This window comes from Stegodyphus dumicola, chromosome 10 (genome assembly GCF_044657685.1).
Source record: "Stegodyphus dumicola isolate Sdum_Otavi_A_Nest chromosome 10, ASM4465768v1".
Taxonomy (NCBI): Eukaryota; Metazoa; Arthropoda; class Arachnida; order Araneae; family Eresidae; genus Stegodyphus; species Stegodyphus dumicola.
In genome coordinates, this window is record NC_140777.1 from 69,405,386 (window position 1) to 69,424,629 (window position 19,244).

At 30.5% G+C, this 19,244-nt stretch overlaps 1 protein-coding gene across 2 annotated transcripts in view; it reads right to left on the reverse strand.

The window, feature by feature from the left end:
- Positions 1-1,307: 1,307 nt before the first annotated feature.
- LOC118182569 (laminin subunit gamma-1-like) overlaps positions 1,308-19,244 on the reverse strand; it is a 131,175-nt gene continuing 113,238 nt past the window's right edge. For both annotated transcript variants that reach the window (XM_085825058.1, XM_085825059.1), the window contains 5 exons: positions 19,079-19,193; positions 15,695-15,894; positions 9,859-10,017; positions 7,313-7,412; positions 1,308-2,192 (listed from right to left, as the gene is read on the reverse strand). In XM_085825058.1, coding sequence (XP_085681184.1) covers positions 1,939-2,192; positions 7,313-7,412; positions 9,859-10,017; positions 15,695-15,894; positions 19,079-19,193 — 828 coding nt within the window. In that variant the 3' untranslated portion in view covers positions 1,308-1,938. The remainder of the gene's footprint in view (positions 2,193-7,312; positions 7,413-9,858; positions 10,018-15,694; positions 15,895-19,078; positions 19,194-19,244) is intronic.

Consider the following 19,244-nt stretch of genomic DNA (forward strand, 5'->3'; position numbering starts at 1 on the left):
AATTTTAAGAACAAATAAAAAAAGCTACAAATTTTATTTAGATTGAACCTAAATTCTGAACTTTGAAAGAAAGAATCATGCAAGTTTAATAGAAAAGAGATATTAATAAATATATACCAAATTCAATTGACACTGAGATGCTAAAATGTTGAGAGCTAATTTTTTAAAAACTCCTCGTGCAATTTTTACAAAATTTGGCACTTCGGCATAATCTGAGTCACAAAATCGAAATGTGGAAGAAAATAGGTATTTCATTTCAAATTTGATACAAAGTCCGATTTTGTATTAGAATATCTATGTTAGAACAAAGCTGTGTATTAGTCTAATATATATCCTATGTCGTGCTTTTGAGACATGAAAAATGCAAGTTAAATTTCGTCAATCGGCCCATAACCTGAATTGGCTGAGTAGACTGTTGTGCAGTTTTCAATGACCGAGCCAATTTTATTTTGTGCTGATCTATTACTACTAGTATATTAGTGGCCTATGTTGACCAGTTTGTGGAAGTTGCTTTTTTAAAGTGGTATTCGAATATCTGTGGGCAGTCAAACATACAGTGGTCTACTGTTCCTTCCCTACTTCACATACAATGATTTGCGTCACTGTGCCAGAAGAAGTGCAGATTTGCTGGGAATGGAGCATGTTCAGAGAAGTGAAGTGTCAGTGAAGAGGAGCTGCTGCATAAATTTGCTGCCACCTTTAGAAAGGAATTCTTTGCAATTCATGGTGGCTGTGAGCCATCTCTCCTGTCAAGTTTTGAGCATGTGCTCCTAAGTAGTCCACTTAAGATATAAGAAGGAGAGTTGAAATCACTTTTTCTTGGACATTATTTGCTGTCACCTTCACCAGATTAAAATTCCAAATCCTAATTATGAATTTTGAGATATCTCTGCTTGTTCTAACATTGTGGAGGGGACATCAGTAATTTAAAAGATACAGTGATAATTTTATTTGATTCCCAATCTAAAAAGTTCTTATAAACCCCAATTCATTACTTCTGTCTTAACAACTTTTGTTTAAGTACCACAGTTAAGTTTTTGTTTTTTAAATCATATCACAACTACAGCTTGCTCCTCAGTGCATAAGGTGATGTTTCATCGTCACAGAGCTTAAAATTCAAAGCTAAACAAATAAATACAGCGATGGGGAATACGTAAAAATAATTAAAATATATGAATTATTATAAATTTTACCAGCTGATCAAATGCATATCAATAACAAACAAAATGTGTAAGGTATTTATATACTTTTTAGCTTCAAATGAGAAAAGAAGTTAAGAATGTATGGAAATAAATCACTACAAGAAAGTAGTTTATTTTCTTTATTGCTTTATATTAGTATGTACATTTTATATTAGAAAACATATGTGAATACATTTTATTATTATTGTTAACAAGGAATAGGCACAAATTTTCTGCTTTGAAATGGAAGTCCAAAACATATTTAGTATATTGCAGTTTTACAAAACACAACACATTTTCTTTTTCTGATTTTAATGGTTTCCCTTTTAAGAACATTGAACTGTCTTAATTTAAGTAATATAAAGTGAGATACACTTTAGAATTTATGTTACATTCAAAAATAAATTATTCAGTTGCTTAGGGTAAAAAATAAAGCAAATAAAACATAAAAAACTTTTTGTAATTTCACAAATTTATCCAAAATTTATAAACTTATAATAATCAAAATACTGTATGAATAATTAAATCAAAAGACTTCAAATCTAAGAAAGTATAAGGATATAATTCTGGAAAGGTATGCATAAAACTATATGTATAATATTTTAAAAGGATTGCCCGAATTATTATAAATTTTACCAGCTGATCAAATGCAATATCATACAAAATACAGTATTGTACTTAATGAGAAGTGTGCTATTGCAGCACACTCTTTGGTAATGCAGAAAATTATTTTAAGTATTGATGTTTCAGATAGTAATTAAGGTTCTAAGACTAATCTTCGATAACAGTCTTCTGGTAATGAATGTCTGATAGCTGCAACATTTGCAACATCTTTTTTGAGCTGTTCAATTTCATCTTCATAATCTCTCATCCACTGCTTTTGCTCTTCTTGTGCTTCCTTCAAAGCTTCAGCCCTAGCTCCAAGATCAGCATTTATAAATTCTCTCTCAGCAAGAGCTAGAAGTCTCTCTAAATCATCAAGCTGTGAACTGTCAACTGTATCTAAATCAACTACATAAAGGGAAATGAAAACATTAATAAATACCTAAAGCATATATACAACGATAAACATTCTCAAATAAAAAATGCTGAAAGAAACCAATATTTAATATTGCAGTCCGACATAAGGAATCATCTACGCAGTCTAAACATTACTTTCCAATGACAGGATAAGGCTTTTAGTTTTTGCTCAATATTTCAAGTATTGGAACAAAATAAGAATTATTCAACTAAGAACATTAATTCGCTTGCAAAATTTATTTCTGGTTAAACTACTTTAGCAATACGTCTTTTAAAATTCAACAGCATTATAAAATAAAATAAAAAATCTGGAAGCTTTCAGATTTTACATTATGCCCAAAGGGACTTTTTAAAACCTTTTATGTGTTACCTTTATTTATTAAATGTTCTTTGCACTTAAACCATAAAATTCAATTCAACAGCAATATTGAAAAATAATTTTTAAATGAGGATATCTTCAGAAGTTCCTGATACACAGTCTCACATGAAAAAGACTTGCTTTAGAACACCGTGTTGTGAAATTTGTAAAAAAATATCATTATCATTAAGTACTAGGTGTCTGAAATGGTACTATCATGTTATCAGATTGGAACCATCATTTACTTCCAGTTCTCTTGCAAAACGTCAGCTACAGAATGTCACCAAATCATGTATACAGCTTTAGGTACTAATGTTGTATCGTATGACAATGTGAAGGTTTGGTACTGAATGTTCAAAAACAAGGACTATGATATTAAGCAGGGAACTCTGGCTGGCCTACCGATGCTGATGAGGCCTGCCTGCGAGAACTTGTGGAATATCAGTATGCAATCACTAGTAAGCTTGCTAAGGAGTTACACATCAATACTATGTCCATTAGTCATGCTATGCATTGCATAAAATTGATGTACAAGTTCAATTGTTGAGTGCTGCATGAGTTGACTCAAACAGATAGTGCAGATTAGTGCAGGAGCAGATGTGTTGGCTCCTGCACTAATCTGCTCGAATATCAAATGCAAGAACAAAATTTTGGATTGGATCATCACTTGTGATGAAAAGTGGATTTCCTTCAAAGGAGGTTGCTCTGCACCCGCTGAGCCTGTCGGCAGCGGTGCAAAGCCTAATCTAACTAATATAAAGATCATCCTTTGTATCTGGTGGGATTGTCATGGTATTATTTACAAAGGTTATCTGGAAAAAGCTAAAACCCTCAACCGTAAGGTGTACAGTGAAATGCTAGTCCATGCTAATGCTGCTATCAAGGGAAAATGTCAAACTGAAACAACTGGTGCAAAAACATAATGTTCCATCAAGATAATGCAAAACCACATGTGTCTGAATTCACTGGATGGAGTACAGACTCAAATGGGATCTTTTGCCACACCCACCATATAGCCCCAACATCGCTCCTTCAGACTTCTACCTTTTTTTCACACCTACAGCTACATCTTGCTGGTGCTATGTTCCATTCAGCACAGGATGTCTGAAATGAGTTGATCTGTTTTTGGATTCACAGCCACTGTTTCTGGGCTGAAGGCTCTGAAAAACAACCAAAATGTTGGCAGAAAATCATAGATTTGGGTGCTGATTACTACTTACACTATAGGCACTGCTTTCATGTTTTTTTTTTTTTTTTTTCCTAACTTTATTAAGAAAGTTTTTTCGTAGAAAACTTTCATTACAACCAGATATTTATTTATTTATTTTTTACAGTTCTAGATATTTGAATTGGTTATGTATTATGCTCTATGTATTACATTCTTTTAAATATCATTGAACATTTTGTTTTTACTGTTACAACTCTGCTTTCTAAAACTATATTTCTAACAATGCTTTATACTAATTCTACATTATGTCAAAACATATGTAGTAAAAATTTTAATTACTTTTAATGTAAAACATCATAAAACTTTCTAAAACTTAATTTCTATAGAAATTAGGAGCTAAATTTTTATTTGATGCAGTGGTGGGCACAGATTGAGCAATATTTTGCACTCTGTAGTTATACGATACTATCTTTTCATTTAGCTCCATTTTTAGCACTAAATAATTTGTGTTCCAGCCTTTTTTGGACCAGCATATATTTCTGAATGGAAATTGGGACAAGCGGCACAACTATAACAGCCCTGCATGAAGCTTTGCTTATTTCCCAAACCTCAAAACAAAAAATATGTTCCCTGATGATGAAACAAAAATTACAAAATTATTAACAAAATTTTGAAGAACAAAAAGATAAAATATGAGAAGTCTGAATAATTGTCCATACATGTCTGACAATTTGCATGTCAAAGCTTTACTGCTCCATTCAATGAAATTCATTCAAGATTATTGTGATCACAGTTTTAACCAATATTCAAAGTTCACATTACAGAAAATAGCTGTCATAAAAAATAGAATTAAAACACCACGCTGATCAAAAGATTATTAATTTATTCCAGTTTACAAATAAGATGTTGAAATCAATTTCAGAAATAAAACATCTGATATAGATGAAAATTATTGTTGAGTTATCTATTCTATGCAGTGCAAGGGCATAGAATCTCTCTACTTCATACTGAAGTTTGAAAAGCTTCAGGCAGTATTTATTAGTCAGCACCCGACATAATTTTTCATATTTTTAACATCTTAAAGCTAAATATGGATATGTTGGATCTTTTCTACGTGTAAATAGCCTAATTATAGTATTGTCTGCATAACAGAAATGAAATTATAAGACAGTAATTTAATAAAATGGTATTTGAATAAAACACATCTAATTTAACAATTAATATATTTTCAATGTTCTCACCACACACTTACTAAGGCAAATAAACACCTGAATTTGTAAAAGTATCTATTTCTAATCCTTTTTATTTTTACATTTGACAACATTATTTAATGCTAATAAAAATTTTTCTCAAATATTATCAGGATTAATTATCACATTTAGTATATTTAATACATTTAATTTATGAATAAGTATTTTGAAAATTTATATGTAACTTATGATCATCAACCTTATTTAATTTAATAATTTGGATATATATATATATATATCTATATATATATAATGAAGCAGTATACTGAGATGTAATGTTCAGAAATAGTGATGGTGTAGAATGTTGAGATGCTTCATTTCTAAGATGTTGATCTCTAATGAACAGCAAACTTGGGCACGGAGGCAAATTAAATATAGCTAGGCCAAGCTACAGAAAGGAAGTGCCTTGTTTTCATGAAGAGTGAATTCTATTTGAAAAAATGAAATGATGAGATCTTAATTCAGAATGAGTTAGTTTCAGTTTCAATGCATTCAATTAGATAATTAATAATGTTGTAAAATTATTATTGGCTGTTTGAGTTTTAGTTCATTTACATCACAAGCATTTATTAAGAGTATGTGACAGAGTATGTGATTAGTCTCAAAATAGCACAGTGCAGAAAAAGATATTACTATTTTTAGAACAGAGAGGATAAATACTCAAATTAAAATTAAGCATTATTGGGCTACTGCTAATTTAAATTGCAATTTACATTTAGATATTTTTTATCTTACATATTAAATATGTAAATTATTATTATAAATTAGCAGCAGCCCTTAATGTTTACTTGTAATTTATACTATCAGACACACACACACACACACACATATATATATATATATATATAATTTTTTTAAAAAATTTTCATCAACCCATGGTAAATTTTTTATTTTATTCACATTAATTTCACAGCATTTTATTCTAATAACTTTTAATAAAAGATATTCTAATTTTGTTCTCTTTTTCTGCCTGCATATATTAAAATGCATCAGTATTTTTAAATATTTGCACAAAATTTTTACGGCAGATATATGCATGTATGTCATAAAAACATGAATATTTGTTCATATCTTATACTTTTAATTATCTGAATTTCATTACATATGGTTCTTTTACTAAGTAAGCCTGGAAGGCCCACCAGCAGCCGAGCGGTAAAGTCGCTGAACACTGGTAGTTCGGTCCGAGGTTCGAATCCCACGAACGGGCTGGCTGCATGGGTGTTTTCGTGGTTTTTCTCATGTGTAATGTGTATACGAGCCAGTTTCCCTTACAAAGTCCTCCACAAAGGCATCCCTCCCTTAGGCAGATAGCCCTTGAGGCTTTGCCGTAATTAAATAACCTAACCTAAGTAAGCCTGGCCATTTCTTTCATACCCTCAGTGAAGAAATGCATTACAGGAATTAAATTGTTTGTAACTTCTCCAGCTTATATAATAACAGTTTATTCCTTAAAAAAATAAATTCAATACTGAGAGATAATAAAAAAATAAGTCAGCTAGTGATTAGTGCTCCAATACTGATGGCATTTCTAATATTCTACCAAATATTTTATGATATTTTCACAACTTCTAAGTTTAAATACAGTTTGTAAAAAATAAATTTAATGCTTTCTATGCTGTTTATGGGATTGATAGGATAGTGATAATATGTGTGAATTTCAAGGATAACACTTAAGAGGCATAGTTCAATGCAATACACAAAAAGCATAATTAACATTACTAATTTATGATTTTAATATTCTCAATACTGATATACTAGCTAGAAATCAGACGAATTTCGCTCTCTTCTTGCTTTATGTGGAGACAAGCAGTAATTCAATTATGATCTGAAACCAAAATTCAGTTTAAATGTATTTGTAATTTAGCTCACAGAATACTAAAATTATTTAAGGAAAATCTACATCTTCTGGCCCATACAATGTTTTTTTTTTTTTTTCAGTTCTTATGATTTTATGTTAAAAAATTAAATGCCATATAGAATAGAAAGTTCCAGCAACTTACTGATATTTTATTTGAATTATATGCTTATAGAGCAAACATTTGTTTCTCAAATTCAAAAGATCTGAGTATCAAAGTGAATCTGTTGTAAGAAAGCAAGGAGATACTAAACCCTAATAAGATTTGCATTAAAATATATAACAATTTTGTTAAATATGTATAAAAGATGCATTAAAAAAGTGCATACAAAATTAAAGTAAAAAATAAATCAATTACAAAAGCTTTTCTTTTTGAAATACATTGATAATACAAAAATATCACCACGAAACATAATTACTAAGAAATAGTTACTAGAATAATCAAAATCTTCCAAAAAAATCCAGAAAGATAATAAATACCTAAAGCATCTAGAATATTATCTAATTTTGCAGTAGCAGTTCTTCCTTTATCAATAGCTTCTACAGCTGCAGTCTTTGCTTCATTTGCCTTCCCTAAAGTCTTTAAAGAATAAAATAATGGTTATAGTACAAGAAGATGACATACTTTTTGAAAATAAACATATTTATGGTCAAAGTCTGTTTTAGGTAATATGGTGATGTTTCACATAACGAAAACTTGCAGGGACCTATAAATGTTTAGCAGAATGAACCATGTGTGATTTTCATTAAATATCAAATGCAGACGAATTTTTTAAAATTTTATTTTCTGTTTTAATGGTGGGTAAATACTTAACCCCATTCCCCCCCCCCAAAAAAAAGAGAGAGAGCAAAATAATGGATGAATAAACATATTTCTTACTATTATAACTTAAGAAGTGCAAGCTATTCTTGAAGATGATGGAACCACACAGGGAAGTTTTCTTTGGTAAGGAAGAACAGGAAAAAAAAAAAAAAAAGATTCATGTCAGCTGCAGCTAACAAGGAACTTCTGAAGATTCAAAAATTAGACTTAAAATGAAAATGCATTGAATTAGAAGTGGGAAGAGGTCCAGGTCACAAACATGATGTGATATCTCAGGAAGATGGGATGAATGGAATAAGCTATCCATTCAATGATAATGCTATGAATTACTTCTGGAGCATTCTAAAGAAGAATATTTCAGAACAGTCCTGAAATAGTGTATTGCCATTTCAGATAACTTCATAACATATGGATGTCTCATAAAACAAAAGACAGATTTGCAAGCAAGGGAAAGAGGGGTGAAGCTGTTTAACTTCCAACAGACGGCTAGAATGACAAATTAAACTGAACTAAAAAATGTGAGGTTGCATATAAAAATATATAATTATTGCATATATAAAGTATCCATACACAAATATTTTATAACTCAGTAAATTTCCATCACTTCCAACACTGGTGGTAGTTTTAATATTCTACATAATACTTTTATGACCATTTCACAATTTTGGACCAGGCCTAGAAATGAATTAAAACTATTTCCCTAGAAAGCTATGGAAAACAGCATAACACATAGAAAATGATTTGCATAGCGGATTTGCTATTGAGGAACAGACAATACTCATTACGTGAACCACCACTGTAATTATGCTAAAATGTAACATTATTCTAATTGTATCACTTTTTTAAGAAATTTAAAATCTAACAATGCAGAAACACTATTAAAATAAGGCACATTTCATCTTAAATATTATAAAAAATATTAACTTTCTTTTCTAATACTATAAAAGAGTGATTCTAACCTAAAAAACACTTTTAGCATAAAATTAAACAGGGCGAAGAAGTAGCTAACAAAAATTTTTATTTGATTTGCATTTTATATTTTCTATATTTTGCTTGCAAAGTAACTGAAGAAAAGTAATGTACAGTCAAAAGTTGTTAATCCGGACACCCATAAACCGGAATGATCTATAATCCGGACCTCAAAGCTACAAATTTTCTGCGCATGCATCAATGCATTAATGCGTTGATGCATGCTCGTAATACGTTTACGCATGCACATAATACATTTACGCATGTGCATTTAATGTGAAACCAACAGTATAAGCTAAGCTCAAATTATCTAATTATCTATTTCAGTTGATGTTGCAGATTGCGTTGTTCCTTAATCTTCGAACTGGATCCGGCTTATTATTTTTTTGCAGACTGTTAGAGCAATTTTATAAAAGTAAGTTGGAACATTCGATTATGTCAAATAGAATTTCCAATGCTGGAGCTGCAAAAGGATCTACAAAGGGAAAGCATGTTTCGAAGTCCATCAAACAAAACGTGGAATTGCTGAAAAAATGGATAAAGGCATATATTTTGTTTCTCTAACCATTCCAAAATATGTTTATCAATTTCACGCTGCTCTGCGTGGGGTGGGGGAACGTCGTGGCATGCAATGAACTGGAAGTTGATCTGTCAGCACTATCCTCATCTTCAGGGCAGATGGTTTTATTTTATTCGGCTTATAATTCCTTACTAAATGCAGTATTTCATCTCAATGTACTCCGTCTTTGATATGATTTAAATAAAATTCCTCGTCATTATAAATATCACAAATACAAATCAAATAGTTTTCTGGTTGCAATTTTTTAATTTTGACTATGCGCGCGTTGAAAACATTTTTTAATAAAGTAAACAAATAAATATTAAGCTTTTTTTTTGTAAATTTTGATACCCTTTAGATCATAATTGCTCTTTATTTCATAAATTATGGTTTCATATTTTTAATTTTATAAATTTTGCATGCCATCTTACTAGATTTAAACTGATGATCTATAATCCAGAAAAATCGATAATCCGGAATCGCCGACGAGTCCGGATTAAAGACTTTTGACTGTATAAATATTTTCATTAAAATATTCTCTGAATATATAAAGAAAATATAAGAAAAGTTATCAATTAATTTACCATGTGAATAGTTATTAGTTTGCTAATTTAAATAAAATTAGCATTATTTGAAGACAAAATATCAACATAATGATTTTTAATTTATTCTTACTTCTTTTGCCAATGCTCCTCCCATCTCTGCTTCATCTTCATAACGTTTCATTCTGACATCAGTATCTTCAATTTGGTCAGTCAGCTGGCCAGCTTGATCTCTTAATTGACCGGCCTGTTCTTTTGCCTGTTCTGCTTCTCTGCGAATCTCACCAGCATCCTAAGTACAATTTACACAATAATAACATTTTCTTGCAGATATGTATGAAAACATCACATAGAGTGGATGTGAAAGATTGAATATTATAACACTCCAGAATTAAATGTAAGACATTAAAAATGATAATAAGCATAATACAGTGCATAGAAAAAGTATTTCAGAACATCTGTTATATAAAATTGTAAACTTTGCAATATAACATGACACAGCTTGATTGCATCTGTTCAGCCTTTGTGCATAATAAAATTAACTTTCTGGATGTAGAAATTTACATGCTATATTGCATGTCAATAAAGCAAGCAAGTATAACTTAAGGTTTCTCACTTCTTGAGACCATTTGAAAGCTGAAGCATTTACCAGATCTTCTTGGTATGTTTCTTCAAGAACAGAGCTCAGATGGAGGCATTTAAATGCTCAAAGCAAAAACCACTGCTGGCAGCACTCTCAGTATAATAGCACTAGGAATATTGTCTACTTCATGTGTTTAAAATTAATTTTTAGGGGAACATACCAGATCTGATATTACACTAAGCAACTACCTAGATAATTTCCCCCTAATTTTAGTGCCCAACTATCAATGTTCACTTTTTAAAAGGAAGTATAATCAAATGAAGTATATTTGTAAAGCAAGATGATATTTTCTACTCTTCTGTTAATGGGACCGGATTGAGAAATGTATGTATGTATGAATATATGTGCATATACGTGTATGTGTTTACACACACATACACGCATACATACTTATATACATACACACATGCATACCTACATACATTTCTGAATTTCATCCTGATAACAGAAGAGCACCTGATATTTTTCACATTTGATGTTTTTATACTTGTCATATTTCTGAATATGCTATTCACATAAATTTATATTAATTGAATTTCCTGTACATAAGTATCTTATTTAATATCATTAAATTTTAATGTAGTTTTAACTAATAATATTAGGGTATTTTTCTGTAATTTTTTGCTCAATTGTTTATTGACTTAAAAATATTTATTAAAAATTACTCACTACCACTCAAAATTACATTTTATTTGTCATTTCTAAATCTCTCTCTTTTTAAATCTACTTAATGTCATTATAATTATTTTATTTCATAATGTTACAAGATTAGAGAAATATTATTAACTTTTATTATCAGCTTGAAAAATTTTGGTCATAAAAAGGATGAACACAAGAAAAAGAAATAAGGTTGAATCTATACAATAACACATCACTATTAATTACATAAATTGCATCAATAAAAATAGTTAAGAACAAAATTGGTATTACTGATGACCAACAGTTTTTTTTAATGGATATTTTTTTAAAAAACTACTAACTGTCAACATGATCATATTAAATGGTTAGTATTGCAATTAATTACATCTACAGAGAAGCTCTGAATATAATGATTATAAGTATACTTTTTTTTTGGTAGTATTATCTATAGCCTTAACTAAGAAATAGAACAAATAGAACTATATATACGTACATTAAATCATTCAAAAGCTGAAAACAAAAACTCAACAAAAAAAAAAAAAAAAAAAAAAAAAAAGAAAAAGAAAAAAAATATCAAACAGTTTCCAGTAGATAAAAATATTAGATGTAAAAACTCAAATAAGGCATATTTCTTTTGAATGACCTTGATGTACTAAACTTTGCAAGTACCTCCTTTTTTGAGAATTGACAGCTTCTGGAAATTTAGTTTCAAACAAGTGAATTACTGCCATTTTGCATATTTCATTTCTTCACTCCATATCTACATCATATTTTGGGAATGCTTTTAACATTTTAAACTTTTTCATATATTTAAATTAGGCCATTTATGTAATGACTTACTTATTGGTTCATTGCTATAACTTGCAACGTTTATTTTTTTTTTTAAATTTCAAACTTTTAGAAGAATTACAATTTACTTACACATTTCTTTATACATGCTTAAAAAACTCACAGACTCCCGATTGAATTTCAGTCAGATATACTACAAAAACTTTTCAATAATGATGACTGCTTACACAATGTAAACTAGTTCTCAAATTTTTTATTTTCTCATTTAAATCTCATTTCTCAGAGCCATATTACTAATTTAAAACATATTAAAATAACTTATTAGATTGGAGATGCATATTGCATGACCATTTTGCCAATATCAGCTTATTAAAATTAAATTTACTGAAAATAGGTACACATTGAGTAATAACTTGACGGCAGTAAAAACGACTCATAAGCAATACGTGACTATTGCTGCATTTATTGTGAACAAATGAGGTATTTAAACCCCTGAATTAGCTTATCACTTTTATACAATCTAAATTACTTTGGGCAGAATTTCAGAGATCATACACAGATATTACTAATGCACTAAGTTCCCAAATAGGAATTTTTAAAAGTTTACTTTTACAATGAAAACATTAATTTATTTAAGCCCCCTATTATGCATTACTTTTTTAAAAATGATAAAATTTGAATTTTTTCCCTTTAAGATGAAAAAGGTGCAAGTTATACATTTGACTTTTTTCATACCAATTTTGCATGTTCTAGATTCATTTTTTAATCCCTAAAACAATCTTAGGATAAGAATGACTTAGTGAAAAGAATTTTTTTTTCACAGAGGACCAGAATAAAAATTTTAATTTATAAGCTTATATTAAAAGGTGTCCTATGACCCAAAATGCCACAGTCTAAAAAGCTTCTTTATTTATTTAATTCGTTTTTAAAATTAGAACTGTAAGTCTATGATCAATTTCCCACTTAACTGTGCAATTTTTTTAAATATTCTATATATAAAGGTAAGAACAAAGACTAATAACATTTAACTCAGTGGTTCTCAACCTTTTGACTAACACATACCATCTAAACAAAAGCTAAAAAATTTTAGTACCACCACTACATTTTACGATGATTATTTTTCAGTTTTTCAACAGAAATATTAATACATATATATATATAGAGAGAGAGAGAGAGAGAAATTGCCATTTGCACAACATATTGGTTATTTTTATTAAATATGCACACATACAAAATATTAGATTAAAAATTGGTTACCATTTTAATTATCAAAATTTAAGTTATAGTGTTTTAATTCTAAAATTTAGTGCAAAATTTGGGCCTGTTTAAGAGAGATAAATTTCTTTATGTCTGGCCATATTTCACTTAAATTTAACCGTAAATTAGGATCCACTTTTAATTTTCTTCCACATTTATTTTTCAGATATAACATAGAAGAAAATCCTTGTTCTTACAAATAGGTTGTTCAAAAAGGCCATAAAAATTTAATAGCCTTATTTGAAAAGCCTTTAAATTCTTTTTTTTTTTTTTGGTTCAGCCAAAAGTTAACAAGCGTGTTACTTTTGAAATTTTCAGTTATATTTCAATTACAGGAAATTTTTATCATTTGTTCTTTTTCTTCACGAGGTAAAATTTCAGGTACATTTGAACAAAGTGAATTTCTAATCCAATTTTCTTTTTCATAGTTCTCGGAAAAATACATGTTGAAATTATTTATCAAAGAAAAACATAGATTTTTATAATCTGATGCTAATTCTTCTTTTATTTTCAAATTACTTTCAGCTAGAAAACTTTCTAAAAGTGGTAAAAAGTTTAAAATATTATTATGCAATTCTTTGATTATTAGTTCAAGTTTTTTTTTATCACTGCATTTATTTTATCTCTAATGATAAACAAATTAAGACTTTGTTCTTGTAATCCTAAATTTATTTCATTTAATTTTCCAAAAATATCAGCTAAATTCTAACACGCCAATCATAATTTACTAAATAAACATTTCTGCAATTCAAGTTTTGAATCACAAAAGAAAATTTGAATTTTTGATCAAAGTTGAAAAAACAATTTAAAACTTTGCCTCTAGATTTAAAACCTTACTTCAGAATGCAATAAAACCGTTTCATGTTCACTGCTCATCTCTTGGCATAAAATTGTAAATAATCTTGAATTTAAAGTTTGGCTTTTATTAAAATTAACAATTTTCACAGCTTGATTCAAAACGATTTTCTGGTTTTCAAGGATTGTAAAAGCTTTACGATGAATGGAACAGTGAGTAAATTTAGTTTCAGGCACAACTTTAATTTGAGAAACAACAGCGGAATATTTTCCTGTTAAAAACTGAGCTCTGTCACTGAATACAGCAATGCACTTATTCCAAAGAATATCATTCTCAGACATAAAACTCTCAATTACTATGAAAATTTCATTTGCAGTTGCTCTATCATGAAGATATTCACAAAGTCAATGCTCTTTGTTTATCGCAATTTGTTTATCTTCTTCGAAACGTATGCAAACTATTAACTGAAGGAAGTTTGTTATATCAGTATTTTCATCCAACTGTAAAGCTAAATACTCACTGTGTTTTATTTTTTGAGTAAGTGTCTTTTGTATGGAATTTGCCATTTCATGAATTCGTTTACTTACTGTATCATTTGATAACAAAATATTATTAATTTCATTAGCCACTTTTTTCTTGAATACTGTTAAAATGATATCTTTAGTTGCTAGTAATTAAAGGTTTTTCTCCAATAGTGTGAGCCTGCTCAATCATGGCAATTTGTAGGCTTACTAAGTAACTAGCTACCAAAGCTTTTTCACTTGAAGTAACAAAACCTTTCATTACTTATTTACGTTTTTTAAACTCCTATAATTTCCTCTTAAAATATTCTACAAATTTATTCTTTAAATTCGCATGCTTGGATTCAAGATGTCTTTTAAGAAATGATGGTTTCGTACTTTGAACGGATAACAATTAACCACAAATAATACATTGAGGTTGAGGGTCCTTTTCATCTCCATTCCAAGTAAACCCAAAGGATAAATAACTTTAATTTTATTTTCTATAAACAATTTTCTTTTTTTCCTCCAATATTTTTAATTCTAGTAGATTGTTCGGTCTCCAATCACCTGTGAATCATCACTTTTCCGCTTAGTCAATATTTTTCCATTTTGAGAATCTAGGTTTGTTTTGTTATTTTTTCACAAATATTTAAATAAACAATATATTACGAGTTTTTTCAAAACAAACGAAAATATTCTCAAACTACATAACAAAGTAAGAAACAGATAGCAACAAGATGACAAAATAACTGCTGTTAGAGACAGCAAATCGAGGTAAAAAATTTCTAATTGAAAATAGATCAACATGAGTCAGGAAATGGTGGCGACACAAAGTGTAGACATGCTATTAAATGGATCAACTCTAAAAGAATTAACAAGTTACTATTATCTTTTTATAGAAACTATTTTTATTGCCTATTAAATACGACATCCATTTCAATTACTCCATTAAAACACATTATTTATGAGAAATTCTGCTATGTCTATGGCTAAAACGTATTTCTGAAAATAAAAATGGATTATTTTGCTTAAGTCTACGAGCGTCTACTAGCCTTGAACAAAGCTCAGATCGCATAAATTTATGAGTGTTATGGAAAAAACTTAAACAATATATTGGGGTATTTAATGTTTGAATTTAATAGTTAAAATACTTTGTTTCTTTGTGTACTAGTTGAGAATCGCTGATTTAACTCAAGACATGGATTAAGCATGGAATTATCTATTTATAGCTGTTTAAAGAAATCGGTTATTATTTTCCTTTCTTCAATTATTTATGTTTCCTAATCACAGTGGATGTGTATCTTAAAAACTATTAAAACAGGATATTTAAATATGACCTCACTTTTGATGACTGTTCCGCAAGTCTTTTAGCTTCTTTAGCTATATCACGAGCATCAGCTGCATCTTGAGTAGCACCACGCAAAGCATCTTCTGCATCAAAAGTTTTGTTTTCAGCTTCTCCAACTTTTCTCTTGACATAGGGTATCTTTTTTAAAGTTTCATTTGCCCTTTCTTGACTTTCTCTCACTTGCTGATCAAATCCTAAGCAATTTTTTAATGCACCAATACATGGTGCATTTAAAAATTAATTAATTTCATATTTAACAATTTAAAATTAATTTCATATTTAATAAATATGAAAAAAGTATTAAATTACTTTAAAATTAGCTGTTAGGTAAGGCATTTTAAAAATATAATAAATTGTATATACAATATAATTTATTTTAAACATTATGATATGAATCATCAACAATAATTAAGTTATTCCAATAAAATTAAAAAAAACTTTGATAAGATTCTACAGTGAAAGGCCAAAAAGCCATGGGAGCAACGCCAACATTTTACACATTAAATAATTACTTTGCATATGCAAAATGGCATGGAAACTAAATCAATCATTTATCCTGGCTCACTTATTATTTAACATGATTAAACCAAAGAGTTTGCACATGTTATGACTATTGCTTCTAGAAGGATGGCTCATGTAGTTTTAGAAATCACTCATTTCCATTCACATAAATTGATAAAAAACTGTATATTGAAGAGCATACTTAATGTTACCTTGCATAATTAATAACGAATCACAGATGAGCTATAATGCATGAAACTGATATCAGATTCAGTGCAAGGTTCTCATAAAATGTGCCTGAAAGGAATGTTCATTGTGTAAGGATTTATTTTGTTCCAACCAATTATTTTTAGTTTTCCTTTATCTTCTGATTTCAGTTTCCTGCCACAATGTAAATTTTGTATGATGTACTATTTAAATTTAAACATGTTTCAGAAGCAGTATTTAAGCTGTGTGTCAAGAGTTCAAAATGAGGAGTAGCGGACTTAGTTCCAAGTTTATTTTGTGTGTTGAATTTAGCTCTCTATCTGGTGTTAGACACCTTTCAGTTGATACTGATATATTTCTCGGCTCGGCTTTGCTGTGTGCAGCCAATTTAGCATTAGTTAAGCTAAGGAGCCAGCCATTAGATATCTTAATTTACTAGTGATTTATTACATTCTTATTTTGTTAATTTATTTATTGTAATTTTCTGTAATTTTAAATAAAAACGTTATTTAAACCTTTCTTCTGTAGTCTATTCTTCAAGAAATAGCGAGTATTCGCTACTTTGTCTTCAACGTAAAGTGAATGTTGTATGCTCCTTAAAAAAACATGCAGACTCTATAATTGCACCTCTATAATTATACCTTGATGAACATTGTAGAATTCTAGGACTGGAAAGGGCACGAAGATATGAACTGGATGACAGAATGGCATGGTCTGATGAAACCAGATTCTAAATCTTTAATGTTGACCTGATTAGATAGTAGTATATACTCCACAGAGCTCTGAGCCTGCATGTCTCTAAGATATAATATAAATTGGTGGAGATTTTGAGATAGTTTACGATGTGTTCATATGGTTGGTTTCAGGCTTTCTATTTCTTTCACAGCCTATTCCAACTAGCCCAAGATATATCAGCATTAATTAAATAATGCAATATGCCACTAATCTATGGTTGTTATTAGATGCTTACAAGAACATTACATAGATTTTACCATCATAATTTGATCACTGTTGTCCCCCAACACAAACTTCTGGGATCATTTATAGAGTGCACAGGGAACAAGTTAAATGATTTAGAAATGGGCCTAGTTACACCAGTGCAATGCAATTTGGGAATACACTGCAGAATTGTAAGCAGCCTTTTTGAATGGTATCACCAATTCATTGATTTTATGCCATGATGTATGAGATACTTCTGAGGACTACAGGAGAGCAACCTGTTATTGAGCTCTTAATCCTACGAGTTTCTGCCTCACTGTATACACTGACTACCAATAAGTATTTGGACACCTATGCAAATGACGATATCTGCGGTCCTAAGGTACGACACGGACTCCGCTGGTATATATTGTGTACGAAAAAGCATCGGCTTTAGTTGCATGCAAGATGCCTCGCAGTTCAGAGCTCTCTGATTTCGAGAAAGGTATAATTATCGGGTATCACAAATGTGGCCGATCCTTAAGGGACATATCTAGCGATCTGAAGTACCCAAAACCGACAGTGGCCTATGTGATTAAGAGTTGGAAGGTGAGCGGAATGTGCCCCAAGTCGGCAGACCAACGAAACTGGGAGATAGAGACCTACGAGTGCTGTCCAGAGAAATTCAGAAGAATCGCACCCAACCGATGGCCGTCATCCGCAAGGAGTTTCAACAGGCATCCGGGAGTATTGTTTCAATGAATACCATCTGTAAGAAAGCCCATCTGCTTGGTTTTCATGGTCGTGCTGCTGCTCACAAGCTTTTGATCACAAAGTCCAACCGCGCTGCTCGGTTAATGTGGTGCAAAGCACATCGAAATTGGACCGTAGATCAGTGGAAACGGGTTCTTTGGAGTTACGAATCAAGGTTCACCCTTTACCGTTCGGATGGCAGGGTCTACCTGGAGAATGTCTCCTGCCAGAATGCATTGTGCCAACAGTCAAGTTCGGCGGAGGTGGAATTATGGTCTGGGGGTGTTTCTCCTGGTATGGGCTGGAACCCTTGGTCCCCATTCATGGTAAGCTCAACTCCGATGCCTACTGCACTATTTTGAATGACAATGTGCCTACTACGTTGTGGCAGTTTTATGGGTTGGACCCCTGTTACTTTCAGGATGACAATGCCAGTTGCCATGTTTCGACGTTAACTAAGGCTTGGTATGGTACCAATGTAGTTCATCGAATGGACTGGCCTGCCTAGAGTCCAGACTTGAACCCTATCGAGAACCTCTGGGACGAGTTGCATTGCCGAATTCAGGGGTACACTACCCGTGCGAAATCGGTGAAGGAACTTGTATGTCTTCTCCAAGCCGAGTGGAAGAAAATACCACTAGCTATCATACAAAGACTTGTGGAAAGTATGCCCCGGAGGGTCCCCGCTGTAATTACCTCTCGTGGAGGCTCTACCAACTATTGATTTTGAATAAAGTTAGTTTTTCTTTTCTATCACAGGTGTCCAAATACTTATTGGTAGTCAGTGTATAACACAGAACTGATAACACCCATACCAATAGAAGAAGCCCTATATTGCAATTGATAAACATAAGTTTTTCAAAATACTACTGCAAATGTTATACAATATGAAAATTTCAGAATAAAAATTTTAAATATGTTCAAATAAGTTAAATATGTTAAATTATTTAAAAACGCTCATATAAATTAATAATTTTTAAATGATTTTGATAAATTTACCCTTTAATGTATCAAGTGTTTCTTTGGCATCATCTAAAATCTTTTCACCAGATGCTATGGCATCAAGAGCTTTAGCTAAAGCAGCATCAGTATCAGTTAGAAGCTCATCTGTAATCTACAAGCACAAAAAAGTTAAGTAAATTAAACAATCTATTATTTTTACATC